We start from the raw sequence: 20,519 nt of genomic DNA on the forward strand, positions 1-20,519 counted from the left end.
AGTCAGCTAACACAAAAACAGTTTCCTCAGTTCCCAGTGACAATACACTCCTCAGCCATGGAAGAACACGGCTAAATGCTTAAAGATGACCGCCAATGTTCTTCAAAATGTTTATGCAATAATAAAAGGCTCCTGAATCTCTATTCTTCATCTAAAGGAAATTACTGCAGTGTTTTACAGGTGTGGGTTTAGAATCCATTTGATAATTCAGGCTCTATAGCTATGGAGTTATTATCCAGAAACTAAAATATAAAATGCAATGTCAACACTCTTGTTCAGGATTTCAGAATATTTGACACTTAGCACCAGTAATGTTACAGGAAACCCCTTTACCATGGATTCATCCAATGAATATCCATTAAAAATGCAAATAAAACTAATGCTCCCTAGAAGAAAGCTGCATTTGCTAGACAGCTGTCATGCTAGAAGATACAGAAGTAAACAAGTTCAACAAGTTTCAGATAATGGCTGAATATCCATCTGCTTAACTGACAGGGGAAAAAAAATAGCCAGCTTCAGAAAATTTGATCTAGAAATTTCAGATACCTAAATACAATATACAGCATGCATACACACACAGTCAAATTTAAAATGATTAAGATATGCCAGAACATATCCCAAAACAAACAGGAATTTTAGTTTTGGGAAACACTTAAAAATTCCTGTCATTAGGACCATCCTTTGAGTTGCATTTCTCTAAAAAGTTGTGAAACAAAGTTAACCTGTGCTTTTACACCATTATGTTCAGACATGCCAGCACCATGAACTCATACATTCAAATTCAGCCAGTACGGACTTCTCCATGTTCTGAGCTCATTGAGATGCTTAGAGGGGAGAAAAAAATAAATAAATAAAACATCCCCACACACCCCAACCCAAAAATACATATACTGGCTACTGTGTATGCCAACTGTACTATAATCCACTTTGCTCTATCCGTTCAATCACTACCAAGTAGGGGACAGATTTTTTTTTTTAATTTACGTATTAAGAACATTTCATCAAAACCTTAGTGATAAAGTAGTTTTGTGTGAACTCTAGCTGAGTTTTAGCCCTGAACATACAAAATAGAGCCATTTGCTTAAAGTGTCTTTGGTCTGGATTCAGCCTACCTAATTTTGAGTTAAATTCTAAGTGCCAATTCAGATCCTGCTTCTTATCTCCAGTTAGTTTTGGGGAAAAGGAAAAGAGTCACTTTCTGAGGGGATCCCAAAGCAGGTTTGTGCAGCCTCTGGGGGTGCCTCTCTTCCCCTGACTACAGGCAGGGCTGAGGAAAGCCGTACACTTAAAGTAGCGTCCATTTACAGTTTTAAGAGGTAGGTGAAGTGAATCCGGAGCCTGCTGCACAGTTATTCCTGGCTGCCTGCTACAGAAGTTGTCCGTGTTAACAGTATATATAGGATCTATGCCAACCAAACCCAAACATACATCCATTCGTAACAAGAAATTGGGGTTAATGGCGCTTACCCATTCTGAATAACAAATGGTCTGTTATAAACTCTGGATGCAACTTTGGCTTACATTTGACACAGACACTACTCTAAAACATTTTTGCAGCTTAGTCTTGTGAAAAAGCTGATTTCTGAGCCAAGATGCAACCATGTTACAACAAGGTACTTTGAGGGGACAATACCAGTTACTAACCACTGAAGAGCACTGTATGTTGAAAATGTAGTTTTAATAGATATTCTTCATCTTACATAATACCACAATAAATACACCACATTCTATAGAAATTTCCAGATGATACTAGAGTAAGAGATGAAAGAGGGAAGAGAATACCAATGGGCTTCATAGCCGTAACTCTGAATCGCATGACAAAACACTCCCCACTGCAAGCTGTCATCTATACATTTCAGGATGGCCACACCAAAAGCTAAAAAGCTATTTTTGTTTGGAGGCAGGGGCAAGGTGCGAAGGGCAGAAAATAAGGGATACAAGAAGTTAAAGGGAGGCAATAAGATAGGTTCCCACAAAGAGATACTGGGCTCCCAGAAGAGATGCATACATATAAAAACAAGGACGAGAAGAAAGTTTTTAAACTTGCCTTCCCTCCAAAGAAGCTTTGTTGCTATTTAAGCAGACTAGTTGTTCCAGCAAGTAGCTTAGTACGGCTTGTAGGTAAGACCAGTGGTACGAGGTGCTAGCTGTAAGCAGTTAAGCAAACATCAGCTGATTTACAAGATGGCTGTGACACTGCTATTTTATAGATTAATAGAGGAAAGAGTTGAAGAAATTAGAAGCGTGTGTAGCCTAATTCCTGATGATAATCAAAGTTACATAGATACTCACTACCAGTACTGCCATTTGCTTTCAACCTCCTACTGGATGCTTGATTTCCAAAAAAAACGGATATCAATGCTTTACTAAAATCAGATTATGATTACAATGCTTACACCAGTGACTTGTTTCAGAAAAATCATTCCAAATGTAATGTCATATTGAATCGGCTAGGTAAGGTCATCCATATAACAAACTAATAACAAAAGCCATCAAACAGAAGCAAAAGAAAATCCTTGCAAATTCCATCTCTTTACTGTTTAAGTCTGTCAGATTGGTGAAGACAAGTTGTCAAGTCTGGTTTCCATTTTTAAATACGATTGTCACAGACAAACAAAAACTCAGCAAAATAAACCGTACAAAGGCAAAGTAGAATAACAAAAAATATTTTACTAAAACATAAGATTTACAGGAGATTTTTCCAGACAAGCCATACAAAATGGTCACAAGCTTTTTCTTGGAGGGATTTTTCTACACTTGACAGCAGAATCACAATATTATTAGTGAAGGTGATGGATGTTTAATGTTCCCATTTTTGTTCAAACAATGAAGCTTGTCCATCTACAGCGTCTAAGTTAGACTGGGCTAGAGGGTATATTCTAAAGTATAACTGGTTAGCTGCTTAACCAATGCAATTAGCATCACCATAAAAAGGGAGGAGGAACCCACAAACTTAAAACAAAAAGCCCCGCAGCTAACCCTGCCTACCTTCATTCACAGTGCTTATACTTAAACCATGATGGGAAAAATGATTAAAAGCAGAGATGTGCTGCTGCTTTTAAACAATTTCACAACAATCCAGATGATGCTTCTAGCCTCTGCTCATGCGTTACAATAGTGAATTAGGACAAGACACAGATTTGCTAATGTGCATTTAATCACCAAAGGACTGAAGATGTCTGGGATTTTATTCTGTAATGTTTCTAAGACTGTGTCCATTAAATGCAAACAAAAAAAGGAAGAGGTCTTGGCAGAACAGGAGAAGTGATGCACACTTGATGTTCAAAGCGCATTTAAATATTATTCATGGCATATAGCCTAGTCCATGCTCTGGCTGTGGAGAGAGAGACAGACAGACATTAAGGAAAATCTGTATTTTTAAGCTTTATTAAAACTATTTTAAATAAAATTTTTTAAACAACTGCTGTGTATATATCAGTTTTGAGATTCTGTAAGCATAATTCTGAACCCATAGGATATACAAAAATTAACAGTTGTTGAAAAGGCTACAGTGAATACAGAAGTGAAGAGGCACCACATGATAATTCTTTCAATCCATTACAGCCCCCCATAGGAGCAAGTATAGAAGCACGTACAGAAGTGATGTACTTTCTGAAACTAACAATCTGCATGCTAAGCTCCACAGGAAAGGCGAAAATATGTACTTTTATTCTTCCAGGAATTTAAGTTAGACACTCTTGCAATTTAGCTGCATGAAAACTGAAGATTAAATAGATCAAGAGCCTTCTTTTCCCCTCCCTCCCTCCCCCTCCGTCCTGCCCCTAACAGGCCTCACTTACAGACTTAAGTAGAGCACTGCAGGCACATTCAGGGTACTTAAGACTATGATTGCATGCAATAATTGTTTCTGCAAGTTGCCAGCATAAAACAAGAGGTCAAGATTTAAATCCCCTAACCCATTAGTAATCAGCTTAATACATTTCCTAAAGCTAGCGAGAAAAAAAAAAAAAAAAGAAAAAAAAGTGTGAGCAATACACCACCTGTTTCTATGGCTTGGGCTTCATTGGTCTTCCACTGCTCAGCTACATCATTTGCTAACGGATCATCTGGATTGGGAGCACTTAACAAAGCCTGGATTGATAGCAGAACTGTACGAATCTGCAAAGCTGGAGACCATTTATCTGAAGAGACAGTTATAGCAGTATGAAACACCACATGCATTATAATCCACACAAAACAAAACATGCTTCCCTCTCTCAGATTAAAGAATAAGTAATCTCCTCTTGCAAACAAATGAAATCTCTCTTTAGAGTCAATCTACGAATTTTTGTATTTGATAAAGACCAAAAGAAAGAAAATAAGGTAACACTTACCTTTCAAAATATCTAAACATATTCTTCCCAGCTTGTCTACATTAGGATGATAAATTTTGGTCATGAAACGTACTTTAGGAGCTGCCATTGGATATTCTTCTGGAAGGAATAGTTCAAGTTTAAATGTCCCACCCTCAAAGGGGGAATCCTGTGGACCTGCAATGACCACGTGAAAATAACGTGCGTTGCTTTCATCTGGCTCTGCTTTTATTCCAGGAACAGGCTCTGCCAGCAAACGCTGGGTTTCCTAGAAGAAGAAAGGACAGTGTAAAAAATACAAACTATTTAAAATAACATAGACAGGCTGTAATTAAAAATGACAAGTAGTCATTACAATTAATTTACCCTTATCCACAGAAAATAGTGTTAAATGAATAGCTTAAAGTCAAGAAGACATCTGCAGAAAGAAGATCAGGATGTGGTAAACTGGTACGCATCTCCTCCAAGATCCCTCAACTATTGAGCTATTGTTACCGATTACCTTACACTACAGAGGCACACAATTAAGTCGGTTTGACAAATTTCTTAACATTTGATTACAGGACTGTCAAAACGCATTTTTCAATACACATAAAAGCTCCCTAGAGAACACTGCAGTGTCATGATATCATTTCCCTTTTTAGGAAAGAATCCTAATAAAAAAGAATCCATAAGTGAATAGTCAAAAGGCTTTATTGCTCCACACACAGTGTGCAAGATTTACTCTAACAAGAGTGGACTATTTTCCTAAAATGAAAGTTTTGCACTAGAATCAGATCAAGCTCTGAAGAATTCAGAGTACTACTCTGCAGCAATACCAAGTGTATTATTAAGGGTATAAGCACATGGCTTTGGTTTGAGCACTTCCAGCCTGCACATAGCCACATTCAAAGTTACCACAGCAAACAGTAAGAGACAAACAAGTTGTTCTGTGAGCAGCAAGAGTGAGGAAGCCTGCTTTCCCCACACAGATTTGTGTTCTTTAATTCTTCTGCCTGCAACCCTAAAAATACCTCCTGTCACCGGCAGGAGGAAGCCAGAGACAACACGACCGAGACAAATGTCCAGAGCTGCCCAAGTCCTGGCCGGGCGGCCCTCTGATGCGCTGAACAAAGAGACCTCGGCTAAATCCTGCACCTCTTCCCCTCTCCTCTGCTGCCAGGTTTCTCAAGTCTTGTAGGCACCATTCTGCTCTTTCTTATAAAAGCCTCTTGCAAAAGGGCACTAGGCAGGGCACCAGCAGACTAAGTAAGCCTCATTTCCTCAGGTATTTTTAAGCCCTACTTTTCCTCTAGGCTGTTTTCACTGGGTACAATTCATTTGATCATCATCTTTTGTTGTAACTTTCATAAAGAACAATTTTCCTGTCCCTAATGAAGAAAAACAGCAACTTGTAGGTACAAAATTAATTTGATTTATTATTCTACTTTTATAGTATATTACAGGCATCCAGAAGAGCATTAATATAACCACAAAATAGACAGACCACCTCTACTTGGATTAACACACTTTCCAAACATAACTGGACCCTAACAAGATAAACATTCTATTAAAATAAATTCACACACCATTTAAATGCTGTGCCTGTCTTGATGCAATTAAATAACACCTCATTTTAGCAAAAATATAATGAAAATATACATAAAACGGGGAATTAATTGTAATTATGCCAAAATACCTATTACTCAACCCTGATATTTGTTGCTACAAATCATAATGTTTGACTTTTAAATATGCATACTTCATATATATGTATAAATATATATAGTTTTGCTATTTGTTACAGTTAAGTATTATCTACTCACCGGCATTAGCTGCCAATGCCACTTACACACCTTACTGGAAGGATATCCAAGCTGCTCAAAACTGCCTACACTCACTTATACCCATATATTTTAAAGTACACACAACTTCATAGCCCACTCAGAATTTGTATTCTGCCAACTATTCACTTGTACAATAGCTCTGTAGAAGAGTAGTTATAAACAAGGCTTGAATCTTTAATTCAGTGGTATGAAAGTCGGTGAATAAGAAACAAATTCACCATGTAAAGTTATAAAACAACTCCTATTTCTTTCAGGGAGTTTTCCCTAATAGTGTTGCTAGAGACAGGTACACAGAACAGTTCATACCTCTAGCTATGAGTGGTCACATACTCATTACTGTTTGCCAGTTTCAGTACCTTATGCCAAATACTAACTATTACAACAAACCAACTAACTTAAGTTAGAAAGAGTAGAAAGAGTGAGAGCCTAATGAAAATACCCAATTTTTAAACTTCATCACAGCTATTACCACTGGGACTCTGCCAGACACATGGTAGTAGCAAATCAAGTGGTTTTAGTTCTTCAGAGCACACTCAAATTTAAAATTGTGCCAAGGCTGTCAAATTCCAACTTGTTTGTTTGTTTTTAGGGTAACGCTTTTCAATAACTGTGTTGATCTCAATAGTTCTTAGGCCCCACTCACTCCGATCCCCACCCTTCCTCCCTGGTTATCCCAGTATGCAGACCGCAACTCTACTGGAGAGCTGATTCTGGCTAAAAATAACCCAGAATCAGCAGTCACCTGCAGCATCATCCACATTTCTACCTGCCAGTGTAACTGAGGTAGCAGCATTTGCCTGTAAGCTACACATACTGCCAACGGAAGCCATTTATGAAGGAAAAAAAATGCAGGAACTCAAGTTTCAAGGAAAAAGGAGTCTTTTAATACAACGCGGTTATGCAACTGCTAAATCATCATCCCATCCAGGCAGCACTTCATACTTCTACATCATGTGGACGCAGTCATTTTGCCCTAAAACAATGTCAAAAAGGTGCATGCAGAGAAGAGTATTTACAGGCGCATATACCTATACTAGGGCTAAGGTTATTCAGAACCCACACAGATCCCATAGGAATACATCAGTATTAGAGGAAAGACGCTTTAAACGAGTGCGCGCTGCACAAGGAGATTTACCACTATTAGCACATTTTTAGCTATTTCCAAACAACTGGGAGCAAGAAATACTTGCAGAAGTATGTGAAGAAACTGTTTGGTACCATCATCTTTTATGCCTGCCAAGCTCTGATAAAACCATCACAGCAAGAAAGCAAGAACTAGGCTAAACTTCTCAAAGCAAACAAAAATCATAGGTCATCACTCCTGTGACCATACATCACTACTATTTTACACAAGACTTGAGATGTCCCTCCTATTCAAATGCAGCATTTTTCTAAGACAGAGACAAGCTTATTACACTATAAAGAAAGCAATAAGGATACCACCATTTAATAAGAGAATGTATACTGTTTTACTTAATTATAAAATCCACCTGCTAGACTGACAGAAAAAGAGACTTTTGACCTTCAATTATAAATAAAATTACAACAATTTTTTTTTTTTGGGGGGGGGGGGGAGAAGAGGGGAGAACTAGAATAAGAATGGAAGGGGGAAATGACTCTGATAAGGTTAAGTTTTAAGGCCTAAGTATACAAAATACTTAAATACATATACGTAGCTCTGGTTATAAAGCCAAATCAATGGGGTTACTTTCATGTTTTAAATGGCCAGTTGAAGATATGTTGATACTAAAATTAATTTCATTAGACATAAGACAAATCTCATATTTGAGATAAACTACTGTCAGCATACAGGGTACACTGTGAATCATCCAGAAACTCAAAAAAAAATAAATAAAGCAGGTTAAGTGCAGTGTTAACCAAAAAGAGCCCCAAATCACCCACAAAAAAAAAAACAAAAAAAAAAAGGCACGGGATGTAAATAAGAATTTCATTTTTTGTAGACTTGGACTACATGTTAATCTTGTTTTGTAATTTTATGACACTATTTCCCCCAGTGAATGGTTGCCCAATGAAAGCCAGCCTTTCAAATATGTTAAAAAATTAAGTTCTAATCAAATCTTTAACTTTATTTTCCAACTAATCAAATGTATGCAATGCTGCACATTCCAGTATCTTGTTAGCTGATATCTTTCAAATACCTTTTTAGCTAAGGAAATGAGTCTTCTGCAAGCACTTAGAGAAGTATGTTGAAGATGAGAGACACTTGTAGAAAACCAGGTTTTGCAGTTCCACTACTCACAATGTGAGTACAGCACAGGATCAAATTTGTTTTCACAAGACAAAAAAACCTTCCATATACGTAAGGGTCCCAGAACAGCACTTCACAAGGCTTCTTACAAGCCCTATTCTAGTATACAGAGGCAAGTCTCAAAAAGTTAAGACTTCTTAAAAAAAGAAAAGGGGGGTGGATTAATGCAGTATTCCATGCAGCAGTAGGCATTTATTTCTATTTGTCATATTCTGCAACATTTTAGAATGAGGTCCTTTCACTCCTGTTTTAACTCTACTTTACCAATTCCAAATTAATTTCAGTTTTCACCAGCTGAAGTAAATGAACTTAAATGAAGATGCATTCTAGCACCAAAGAATCCCATATACCTCTGATTCAAAGCTGGTTATACTCATCAAAAACTTATTTTCCGTATTTTTAAGTAGTTAAAGAACAGAGACATGATAAAGGTGTTTTGATAAACAAAAGCAAAGCTCCTCTTATTAGTACAAGTGGTTCTGGAGTAGAGGGACAGATGAGTTGGAGGTATTCTTCAATAAAGGCATGAAACTGAAGACTAATGGTATTTAAGGGAAAAAAATTTAATAAGTTTATTATACAGTAACCTGCATGGACAAGGACCCTCAGGAACAGATCTAGAATCTGTAGCTAAGTCCAACACAACAGAAGTTAGGGGTAGGGATTTATCAGGTTGCCAAGATTAATAGAAGCTATACAAGAGACATTTCCAGTGGCAGCATGTTTCATTCTTTGAGTATTTGCAGAGTTATTTGTTTCAGGGGAAAAGGAGAGGGGAAAAGAGAAAAAAAAAAAGCAGCAATCACAAGGATTCTCAAGCCTTATATACCCAGAACAAGACAGAGCCCTCTCTCTTCAAGGGGGAGGGCTAAAGAAACCAGAAGGTTTCCATACTGACATGCAAAACAACAAAAAAACACTGTTAGAGCATACAGAGATACAACAGTACAAAGAAGGAACGTATTAGATACTCACCATTTTAATCAGTTCCAATCTTGCAGAAGTCTTTATAAAAAGTTTCAAGCTGCCAATGCCTTAGTCAAAACAACTAAAAAGAAAAATCCCATATGCCACATTTTTGTAAAACAAACAAAAAAAAACCCACTGTAATATATTTTAGAAGTCCTACTTGCTATCCACAACCTGAGGTAGGATTAAACAATGGCATATTAGCAAATAATTACAGTCATAAAACACATGTATGGAAGTATTTGCAAAAAACAATCATTATTTCTTACAAAGCAGACCCAATGCATCTGAAGGGAAGTCTCTAAAGCTTCACTTGACTGATGAAGACCACCTCAGTACTGAAGGGAAACAACGTTCTATGCGGATACAGAATTATTCAAGTGTCTTCATTGATTTTTTTTTTTTTTTTTAGAAAGGAATAGTGTATACTTTGATGGAAAAGAATCATCGCTATTCCATTCCCTGTCCTTTGAACACAGTTAATCACCACAAGTTTCACATTACTTTTAAGGCTGTATTCCTCGGTAGGCAAAGGGCAATTTAATCTTTAACACCTACAAAACACTGGAACTTTAAGGCTACTGCATTAAGGCCACTAGAGCTTTCTTAGGAAGGAGTTTCCTTCCAAAGTCAGCACAAACTAACTTCAAAAAAAGAAAAAAAAAAGGAAAAGAAAAAAGAAAGAAAGAAAGAAATCCAAGCTCCATGTCTTCAGTCAAGTTTGCTTTGCTTAGTAATTCAACTCTCTGCACATTCAGCTTCCTTATGTCACACTCAATTCAGCACATTAGTGCTAGGGCATTATCATCAATAGCCACAAAAAACCTGTAGATTAATCCACAGGTTCCACAAGCAATCTTCAGTGGAATGTTAGAATTCAAGGAATTCACTTTTTTGACAAAGATCTAATGCACTTAACATGATCTTTTAATATCAGCTGTGAAATCATGCACTGAAACTCAAACTTCATTAGGACCAAAAAGATTTGGAGATATCCAAACACCTTAAAAAGCCCCAACATTTTAAGATGACAAGAGAGTGATGTCACTTGTTTTTTTAACAAAACAAAACAACAACAAAAAACCTGCCTTCCCACTGAGACCTGATCTGCAATCCCACTTTTACTTACATAACTGTTTCTTTGCCCTTGAGACTACAAGGGCATCCTTACGATCAGCAGCTTAAGAAAAAGGCCGTATCATTAAGCTATTCAGTGGCCAACAAAGTTGTGATAGAATTATTCTGAAACCTAAAAACAGAAAACACTATTTTTAAGACAGTAAAGATAGATAAGGCTTACTTACAGTAAAGTAAGATAAGGTCTCTTAATAAGAGACAAAATATTGTAGATATTAGAACTGTTAAATATTTAGGCTTCTGAAATGCCCCAATACTCATTCATTTACACAAAGTCTCAGGAGAATTATTCTTTCCTTATATTTTCAGCAGCACGTATATTAGTTCAATTTTCTGTGCAGAAGTCAAGTAATTTACTGTCACCCCCATCCACTAAAATAGAGGTTACACCCCCACAATCATGTCAGATTGGTATAGTACAAGCCTTCTCTAATCTACTTCAGAGAGTGAAACATTTCAGCTGATGTCCACTTATACCTGTATGTTAAACTAACCCTAGCTGACTTTACTCAGAACAGAGTAGGGAGCATAGCCTAGGGATGAATCTTTCTCTTAATACGACTTAATCTGTGAGAGAAATTACGGCCCTCTCACTAGAAATTACCATCCCTCAAATCTGCTGAGAAAGTAAATCCTGTGAACACTGGCAATTCAGTTTGGTTAGAGGTGAAGTTTCTTAAACAGATCTTTGCTAACCTGAATACTTTTGACTGACAGCAAACAAACACTGCTGCCATCTAGGAGAGGATGGTAACATCCAACAGAAGCAGTGACAAACAGCTGGCACGGCCCATAGACAACAGCTTCTTCCACCAGTATGAAGAACTGAAATTTGCATGTCTCAGCATGTTGTCTCCTCCCCAAGTTCCCTGCTACTAACAGAACGCAAAACCCATCTTCAACAGCCTTAGCCTTCCATAAAAAGGAAACTGGAGGGCAACCACACACAGACAGTCTGAAACTGGCTTAAAAGAAAACCATAGGTAAAATGAAAGAGGCATACAGACTGAAATACACACTAGATGAGATGTATAACTTGTACTTGAACACAGCCTAAGTTAGGTGCACAACTGTTCATGTCTAAGTCAAGTTAACGTATCTGGAATGTGTTTAAATTGCTGTATGCAGAAGCATATCCACTTTATAGAGGATATGCTATATAGAATTTCAGATGGTATTGAAAGTTTGAACTACTCAAAAAAAAGGAGACTGACTTAAAATGAAAACCACTTGTTCCATTTTCTGCTATAGAGGATGATGAGATTTACCAGCTGGAGGTTAACACATGTACCAATTTATGTGGAAGATGATATGATGAGAAAAAAAATATATATCTTTCAGTTTAAGTGACTGCTGATCAGTGTCTTTTCAATATTTGCTTTCTAGTAGCGATCTGACATTTGCTGCCAAGTTGTCTAGAAAGATTGCTAAAGCAGATGAAAAAACAGCAGTTAAATCCTTACCAACAACAAAAAGCTGAGATTATTTCAACATAGTAAATTATACCCAAGTTCCTCTCAGAATGACTAAAAGTAAGTACAAATCATTTCTCATTCTTTGTCTTCAGGTTTTAGCTTCACCGTTGAGCTAAACTGTTCTGATAGCAGAAAATCTAAGCCAGCTACCAGTAACATTATGTTCAAACTATATCTAATATTTTGGATTCGCTTTTGGATATGTGAAAGAGAAGTATTTTAGCTATATACATCTAATCTTAAACAACATATTGGCACATGGACAAGTTATAATCAGTTACTGAGTAGCAATTCTTCCATATTCTGTTAGAGTAAGATGAAGACAGAGATCACACTAACCTCCTTCACCAAGAGCCGATAAGTTACATACAAGTTTAACTGCATGCATGATTTTGCTTTGATTTGAGGGGAAGGTAGTGGAGAAAATGTCAAAAATTGTCCTCTGCATACAGGGATAAAGCAGCATCAGAAAACCAGACTCAATGCAATGGCTTATTATAAAAGTGCATCACATGCTGGCATAAATTCTTCTAGGATCTATCAATTCATTAGCTACAACTGCGTAAAGAACTGGCTACAGCCAGCATTATGGAAATTGAATCAGTTACCTAAGCGTATGTCATTGTCAGACAGATTCCAAAATGCTTAGATTAAAATTATAGCATTGTAGAACAAGTGCATTGCAGAATGTTTACCTTTTAGGAAAAAGAGTTAGCATAAAAGGCCATTAAATTGCACAGCAAAGGTCAGACATCATAAATAGAAGGCTGCACTTTGTGGTTTCCAATAGCTGACCTCTGCAGGAATCCCTTATTCCTTGCCATATAATCCCAGAGTGTCAACATCCCACATGCTTCTGTTTCCTGGACTCATTACTGGGCCAACATCCCTGCCTGCACACAAGTGACTCTGGATATGTTTCTACCACCTCAACAGTTCTGCCACTGACCCCCACTATATCTACCCCACAAAACCAAAAAAACATTCAGCACATCAACATGCCCATGCACCCAGGGAAAAGAAGAAACCTTCTAAGACTATTATATCAGCGTTAAATTCTATTAACTTGTACTGTACTCCTTGGACAATTGCACAGCTACTTGAAACTGCAGCTCTGCTAAACAGCCAGCATGAGCTCTGGATTGCTACATTCCTCCCATCACACACACACTTCTGGTTTTCCAATTCCCACCACAACACTAGCAATTTTAACAATTGCAAAACCAAGTACAGCAAGAGGAAGATGAGTGTACTCCACGTAGCAGCACCTTCCTAGAGAAGGATCCAGAATCTAGTCACTCATAGAGGAGGACCTTGTTGCCAAATAGTAACATGAAAGAGGTTTCTCTAGGGTCAGTATCACTCTTCCCTGAGAAGAACTATATTCTGCAATTTTCCACAGCAGATTATAGGATTTTAGGAATCGTGAAGCTGAGCTCCTATGCAAATTCCTAGAGGATTATCTATGTACTAAAACAGATCAAGCTTTTTTACAGTGCATCTCCATCTATAGTAAAGTGAGGCCTAACTAAATTCAGTAAGCTAATAGTACATACCATTCCTGCAGTTTCTCTGATGGACCTTGTTTGCATTAGATATAGCATATTTGCATTAGGGCCTTGCATTAATATACAGTGCAGAGCCAACTATTCAAGTGTAATTAAAGCAAAGAATAGCTTTTGTCCAAAAGCTCTGTATGAGTTATCTAAGGCGAAATCTGTCACTTTCCTCTCACCCATCGTATACTAGTCTTAACCCATCATTCACATGCAACTCTGAATACATTTTTGTTTTGTGCTCTAAGACAAAAATATTGCTGATACATAAATAGGCAGCAAAAACAGACAAGTTCAGAATTAAAAGTGTGCAAAGTGGTAAAAAGCCATTACCTTCACTACTAAGAAAGTTTAGTTTACCATAGACCTGTATCCCAAAGTTGCCCAGGTATTATGAGAGAAGGTGCGTCAAACAAATGTTTTGCCTCTAGTTGGATTATTTGCTGTTCTTTCCCATTTTTAATCTCTGAAGTCCAATAAAAACTTCTTAGAGCAAAAGACTTGGAAAGTTAGTGTCCTCTTTAAGACCTCATACTAACCCTCCATGTTTTCCTTTTAAAACTGGCACCTTGACTAGGATTTTCTTATTCTCAGCCCCCCTCCCACGTCTCTACAAAAGCCAACCGTCCCGCCAAAACACTAGGCTTCTAGTCCCTGCCTACACACCCTTCATGGTACCACAACCACCCTATGGTATACTACAAGCCCAGCAAAAAGAATCTGAGGGTATCTGAGGGTAGGGGAGGGGGGGGTGTCACAAAATAGAATATTATCTTCCTAAAGGAAGGGGGGGGGGGAAACCACAACCCTCTGGACCTTTCATCTTTATGTCAAATTTAAGTTATCCACAAGACTGAAACAACACACAAGGCAAAGACACTACAAAGACCAAATATGCATCTCCTCTGATAAACGTTCAGGTACTGCACCGATCAGAAGTGATCTGTTTTCTACGCCTAACTGCTGTTCAAACAAATTGTACAGACATTAAAAGGTACTAAACAAAAAAAGACTGGAAGTAAACTTAAAGGGTTTATCCAGGAAGCAAAGAAATGCATAGAAACGGCAGCACAAGCAAAGTAATGACAACCTAAATTTTAATGTGAAGATAGATGTCCATGCCAGAGCTGCCATTAGCTTCCAAGGTGAAGATAGAAACTTCTAGGCAGCTAGTTTGCTGCCAATAGGTTTAAGAACTTCCAGAAAGTTTCAGAAATTGCAAACTAAATTCCTGATTTACATTCAAAAATACTTCATGTAAAGCTGATGCAACTGGCCTTCAAAACAGAATTTTATACAAGCCAATCACCACATAAGTTATGAGAAGTTCCATAAAACCTCCCATAAAATGTTGCCTTAAAGCATAGCATTATAAACTCTGTCATCCAAATGTTACCAAAGTCAAACACCATGAGGAGGAGTTCACTGGCAACAAGGAAATGGCTTCTCACAGTAAAGACAGAGCAAGGAAGGAATCTCTCAGACAACAAAACAGTACCATGAAGGGGGAGGAAATCAAAGCCTCAGCAGGTTAATGCTGATAAATCCTTTAATAAAAAGAATAAAAAAAAAAAAAAAGCCTGAAGAAGCCTCAGATAGATATTGATTCATATGGTTTAATGGCCGTAACAAAACCTGGATACCAAATCATGAATGAGATTAGGGCAGCAATGAAAATAGCAGAAGAAAAACATTTCAAAAGATGACACAAAACAGCATTGCCCATCCCATTCAGATACACTGACTGCACTTGACACAGTGATGAGGTAGCTTGAATATCAGCCAAAAAAAAAAAAAAAAAAAAACACAAACACACACACACACACACACACACACCCCACAATCGGATGCAATTCAGCTCCTTACTCTACAGGACCTATGTGACTTTGCAACACAGAAAAGAATCAGTAGAATAAACAAGTGCTTGAAAATTATATATATCGCAAAGGTTCACTTTTTACTACTGTGCAGTAAGAAAAAAGTGACAGTTCATCTATGTAAGCATACCATAGTGCGTTTCTCTCACATTTACAGATGTATTGGACTGATTCTCTGAGCACACTTGTTTTTGGATTACTCAAGGAAAATGTATTTTATATAAATTATATAAACGTGTGCATGTATACATACACACTCATCTATTCACAAGGCAGAGATTTCTCCAATTCACGCTATTCCTTTGATTTAAAGATTCAAAACTAAATTGTTATTTTCTATTCATCATTTGTAACATTCTAACATCATTAAGTCATTTCTAAAGCAAGTCATCTCCTGAGCTTAAATCATTCGCTCCAGCTGCTTAAACCCTACGTTCCTAAGAAACTAATCTGAGGACAGAAAACAGGACAGAAAACTGCATCCCCTGTTCCAAATGCTTTGCAGTACCTATACTGTCACCTTTTTGATTAAATTTGAGGAAAGACTGAAAATACAGAGCTCTCTGCCAAGACAGGGAAAGCTACTGCTCTCCTACTGGGCCAGACCACAGTTTGTACATAACTAAGATACAAGCTGAAGAGAACAGGGCTGCTAGTCAACCTGAGAGCCATCTGCCAGCAGTCGGTCAAGAACAGGAATGCCAACCTCATTTCAAGCAGTTGGCTAGATTCTGCATTTCATTATGGTCTGAATATACACACACGATTTGCTATTCCCAATAAGCCGCAGCTAGTCTCTCTCAGATGACAACACAAAGCCTGCACACAGATCAAAGGGAAAAGGTCTTTTCCTAAAGCCATTTACTTGCATATAATCACATTTGCTACTGTACATAAGGAAAATGGGATCTTCTGATTCTAGAGTTATTTTAACCTTCTACGGCCCTTCCCTTTCCCCTGACCTATCTTCCTCTCTTCTATTTCCTTTCCTGATGTTTCAAATTCCCACTAGCAGTGAAGTTCACTCATTCCCTTCCACCTAAGGCAACCAGCAACAGAATACTTAACTCTAAAGTTGGCAGGATAGCAAAGGTCAAAACAATTCTCATTCAAAACTCCTAAAAATCTGTCTGCTTCAGTCCAAGTTTGTACATCTGCAGCTGTGATATTTCAAAATAGTATTTTGCACATCTTTGAGACCATAATAAACAGTCATTCAAATCCTAGACCATACGTGCATCTAGCAGCCTAGGGCAAGTACAGTGCAGGAGTTACAGAACTAGTTCTCATAACACAACTAATCCAGGATCCAAAAGCTCTAGGATGCTTGCAGACAATATAATAACACACATACAGAAATAAACAACCTATATCACCCTATCATAGAAAATAACTCCATAAGAGTCTAAGGGGGATTCCTGTTAGACCCCCATGAGAACTGGAGTTTTTAGGTCTCTTTTCTGCTGCTCTCTCCCTCTTTCCCCAGGGCAACAGAAAGCATTCTGGTGCCATCACACATCTTGGAAATGAGTTGTGTGTATTGCTCCAAGTTTTTTTGAAAAGAGGCTGAAGAAATAAAAGTGCCAAGGAACCTATGTGCCAGCTTACAAGTGGGTGCATTTCTTGATTGTAGTCAGAAGAATTATCAAAAACTATGAAAAAAACTAGCACAGATATTAGCTTTATGACCATGCTCTTACCACATCTGCATGATGAATACCAGTTCCACCATATTATGAAACAGCACTCTCTCACACCTGAAATACATTCAGCATTATATGCTATACACCATGGCAGCTAGATAGGCAAATTAATTCATTCCATAAGATTTGTCTTCATTATTTCTACTGCTTACCTTTCCAAATGGTAAACAGAGTTTAGTCTTTTTCACAGAGAATACTCCTCCTGCCTCATCTTTCTCTTATCTCCTCTATTCACCTACTAATATAAACTTTATGTTTTAAAGACAATCCAGTGCTATCTTTGCTTCAACTATTTAGCATATTCTGTGTCCTAGTGTTTTACAATGGTTGCCAACTTTCAGCATGCTCAACCAAGAGCTTCACAGCATTATAAGTTATCTGTGACATTCATTCATTTGAACAAGAAACAACGATGCTATTTCCAATGAAGATTAACACATCTTACTGGAAAAACTTCATAACTTTTAAAAAAGTACTGCTCACCAATTTGAGAGTTTCAATTCACACTGCTGCAAACTCAGCAAGAGTTACCAGCCCAACACAAATATCCAGGCTAAGTACTGGACCAAGCAGTGAAAAAGGCTCACGTTGGCACTGCAGTGCAGCTAATACCGTTTGCCTCGAGTGACTCCAATCCAAGTCATTCAAGTCTCAAGGTGATACAGCACTCAGCGAGTCAGCTAGAAGTCCCCCAAAGTTGACATTTCTTACAAAGTTTGGTAAATAAGCCAAGCGAATACAGTGAACCTCGGCACCAACACGCAGATTTTATGAAAACCAACAACTCGGAGCGCATTAGGCAGCCCCCGGGTTAGCACAACCGTCACGAGTGGGAGCTCCTTCCTCCGCGCCCCTCGGGAAGCGGTTTAACGACTCGCACACCGCCGCCCTCCCCGCGCGGACGCGGGGGCGTGCGGGGCCCCGCGCGCCCTGGCGGCCGCCGCAGCTCCGCGGCGGGCCTGCATCAACCTCCACCAGCCTCCCCCCCAACACCCGGAGCAGCCGCCGGGCTCCCTCCGGCCGCGGCAGCAAGGGGACCAGGGGCGGGGGGGAGGCGGAGGCGGGCTGGTCACCGGGGGCGGCCCCGCGCGCCAAGCGCAGCGGCGGCACCGCAGTCGCGGCCTCCCCCGCGGGCGGCGCGGCCTCGCTGCCGCCGGGCCGCAAGGCGGGCGCGGCGGCCCAGCGCTCTCATTCATTCGCGCCGCGGCGCCCAAGCCGCGCCCGCCGTCACCGCACGGGGGACCGAGAGGCCCGGCCCGGCCCGGCGGCGCCCGCCCCCGCCCCGCGCGGCCCCGCTCCCGGTCACCGGAAGCGGCGCGCCCCGCCCTGCCCGCGGTGCGGCCCCGGCCGCGCCCCTCTCCAACCCCCCTCCTCCCGGCAGCGGAGCGGCAGCGGCACCTTGATGATCCTGCGGGGCAGCCCGGCCATCTTGTCGCGTCGCGGTGCGCTGCAGCCTCCGTGGGTCTCGCCTCCGCTCACGGCTCACGCGCAGCCGGAAGTAGCCCGCGCCGCGCTTCCGCTGGCACCGCCCCCCGCCGGCGCCGCCCGCGGCATGCTGGGTAGTGTAGGCCGGGCGCGGCCCGCCGCCCGCGGCCTGCTGGGAGGCGGGGGGGCCATGAGCGGAGGCGCCGCCGCCGCCGCCGGGCGCGCGGGGCGCGCGTGAAATGGCGGGCGCGGGTGCGGGTGCGGGTGCGGGCGCCGCGGCGGCAGCAGTAGGAGCTGGATGAGGGATTTTCCTCTCCAGGGTTCTCTCCCGGTTTCTGAGCAGGGCTTCTAGATGATCTGTTCTGTACTGTCTGCTGGAACGGAAAGCGCTCGGGTGCTGGGAAATCTGGGCTGTGGGGCTGCTGACAGGCTTACCGCTGTCTGCGTGACCACGGGCGCTTTATATCCTTTTTTTTTTTTTTTTTTTTTTTTTTGCAGTTAGCTCACATGGCAGTTATGCTAACATGAAGCATGTGTCATGTCCTCTTCCTCCTTCCCCCCCCCCCAGTATTTTCCCAGCAACAGACCTAGTTTTTCTTCTTTGTGCTTCTCACTCGTTGGACACACCAGTAACATCAGATTTCACACAAATTCATGAAGGATCTTCACCTCTGTAGACTCGTGTGCACATCCTCAGCCCCTTAACTTCATGGATGTAACTTTTTCAGAAGTCGAGAAAATCAACATCGAGGTGACATGAAACACAAGTGCATGAAAATATGTTTGCAGATTCGATCAGTAGCACGCTCTCATTCTGTAGTGGAGAAGGGTGACTTCGTTTGCACGAGTTATTGGGAAATTGGCTATGTTTAAATACCATCCTTTTGCAAATCCTCATCTTGCTGCCTATGCATTGAACTCTTAAAGCGTGGATTTTTCTTTTTACTTACTACAATGTTGCTACTACATAAGTAAGACTAAAAAAGATTGCATGGTTATTTTTATATAATCACCCCCTTTATAGGATTTATCATTTAACCTAAAAAGGTGAAACATTGATCTCTAGAGAAAAAACTTGTAACAACCCTTCTGTTTTATCGACTAGATATTAACCTAGATTTTCCCTAGCTTTACAGGTATTTAAGTATGTATAGCTTATTTGGCGCATTATAATAAACAATTACAATCTAGGCTGCATGGGTTCTTCTGATGATGCACAGTGTCCTACTGTTTGAATCTGGTGGTAGCGATATTGGTGATTTACTGGTTGGTTGCTGTTTTTTTTTTTTGTTTTTTTTTTTTTTCCTCCAAATAGGAGAAATCACACTGATGTAAAATCTCTCCCAAATGACTGTACTGCAGCTTCCCTCCTCTCTGAAATGTGACAGGAACAAATAATCTAAAAGAAATTTATGCTATGCAGAATGTTCTTGATAGGAGCAGATGTGAACCTCAGGCGTTTTAAACTTTTAATTTCTAGCCTGGGCTCATGTGACAGGTTTAGAACCCATGTAGTACTAAAACTGCTATCCAGCAATCCTTATTTGATTAAAGATCTCTGAGGCTATATTTAGTAGCCATTTCTAGTGCACAGATCTTCACAGATGGAGGTTTACTTTGCAGTAAATTTTTAAAGGGCTAAACACAGTAATGCCTACTCAAAATGTCTGCCACTTGGGAGAGCAGTGACAGTGTAAATGAATTAACAAAATGTAGTGACAAGCACAATGTAGTGTTGACCAGCATATAAATAAGTGCTTACCACTGTGCAGCATGAGGATGGGTTAAAGAATCTAATTACTTTTGAGGAATAGGATTATCGCGAACTTTGCTTAGGGAGTCAGGAGAGAAAGCTGAGGACAGAGATAAAAAGATGGAACTAACATTCATATAATCTTGAGGCTTCATGAATAATTGAAAATATTTGTAATCATGTTGCTATGACACCCAGTAATAACTAGGAGTCTTA

At 39.8% G+C, this 20,519-nt stretch overlaps 1 protein-coding gene across 1 annotated transcript; it reads right to left on the minus strand.

The window, feature by feature from the left end:
* Positions 1-1,659: 1,659 nt before the first annotated feature.
* Positions 1,660-18,645, minus strand: UBE2N (ubiquitin conjugating enzyme E2 N). Its single transcript, XM_062585242.1, has 4 exons — positions 18,524-18,645; positions 4,335-4,581; positions 4,002-4,142; positions 1,660-3,334 (listed from the first exon to the last, which is right to left on the minus strand). Exons 1-4 carry the CDS (start codon positions 18,551-18,553, stop codon positions 3,294-3,296), a joined length of 459 nt encoding a protein of 152 aa, XP_062441226.1. The 5' UTR covers positions 18,554-18,645; the 3' UTR covers positions 1,660-3,293.
* Between the last annotated feature and the right edge of the window lie 1,874 nt (positions 18,646-20,519).

The sequence above is a fragment of the Rhea pennata genome, chromosome 1 (genome assembly GCF_028389875.1).
Source record: "Rhea pennata isolate bPtePen1 chromosome 1, bPtePen1.pri, whole genome shotgun sequence".
NCBI classification, from domain to species: Eukaryota; Metazoa; Chordata; class Aves; order Rheiformes; family Rheidae; genus Rhea; species Rhea pennata.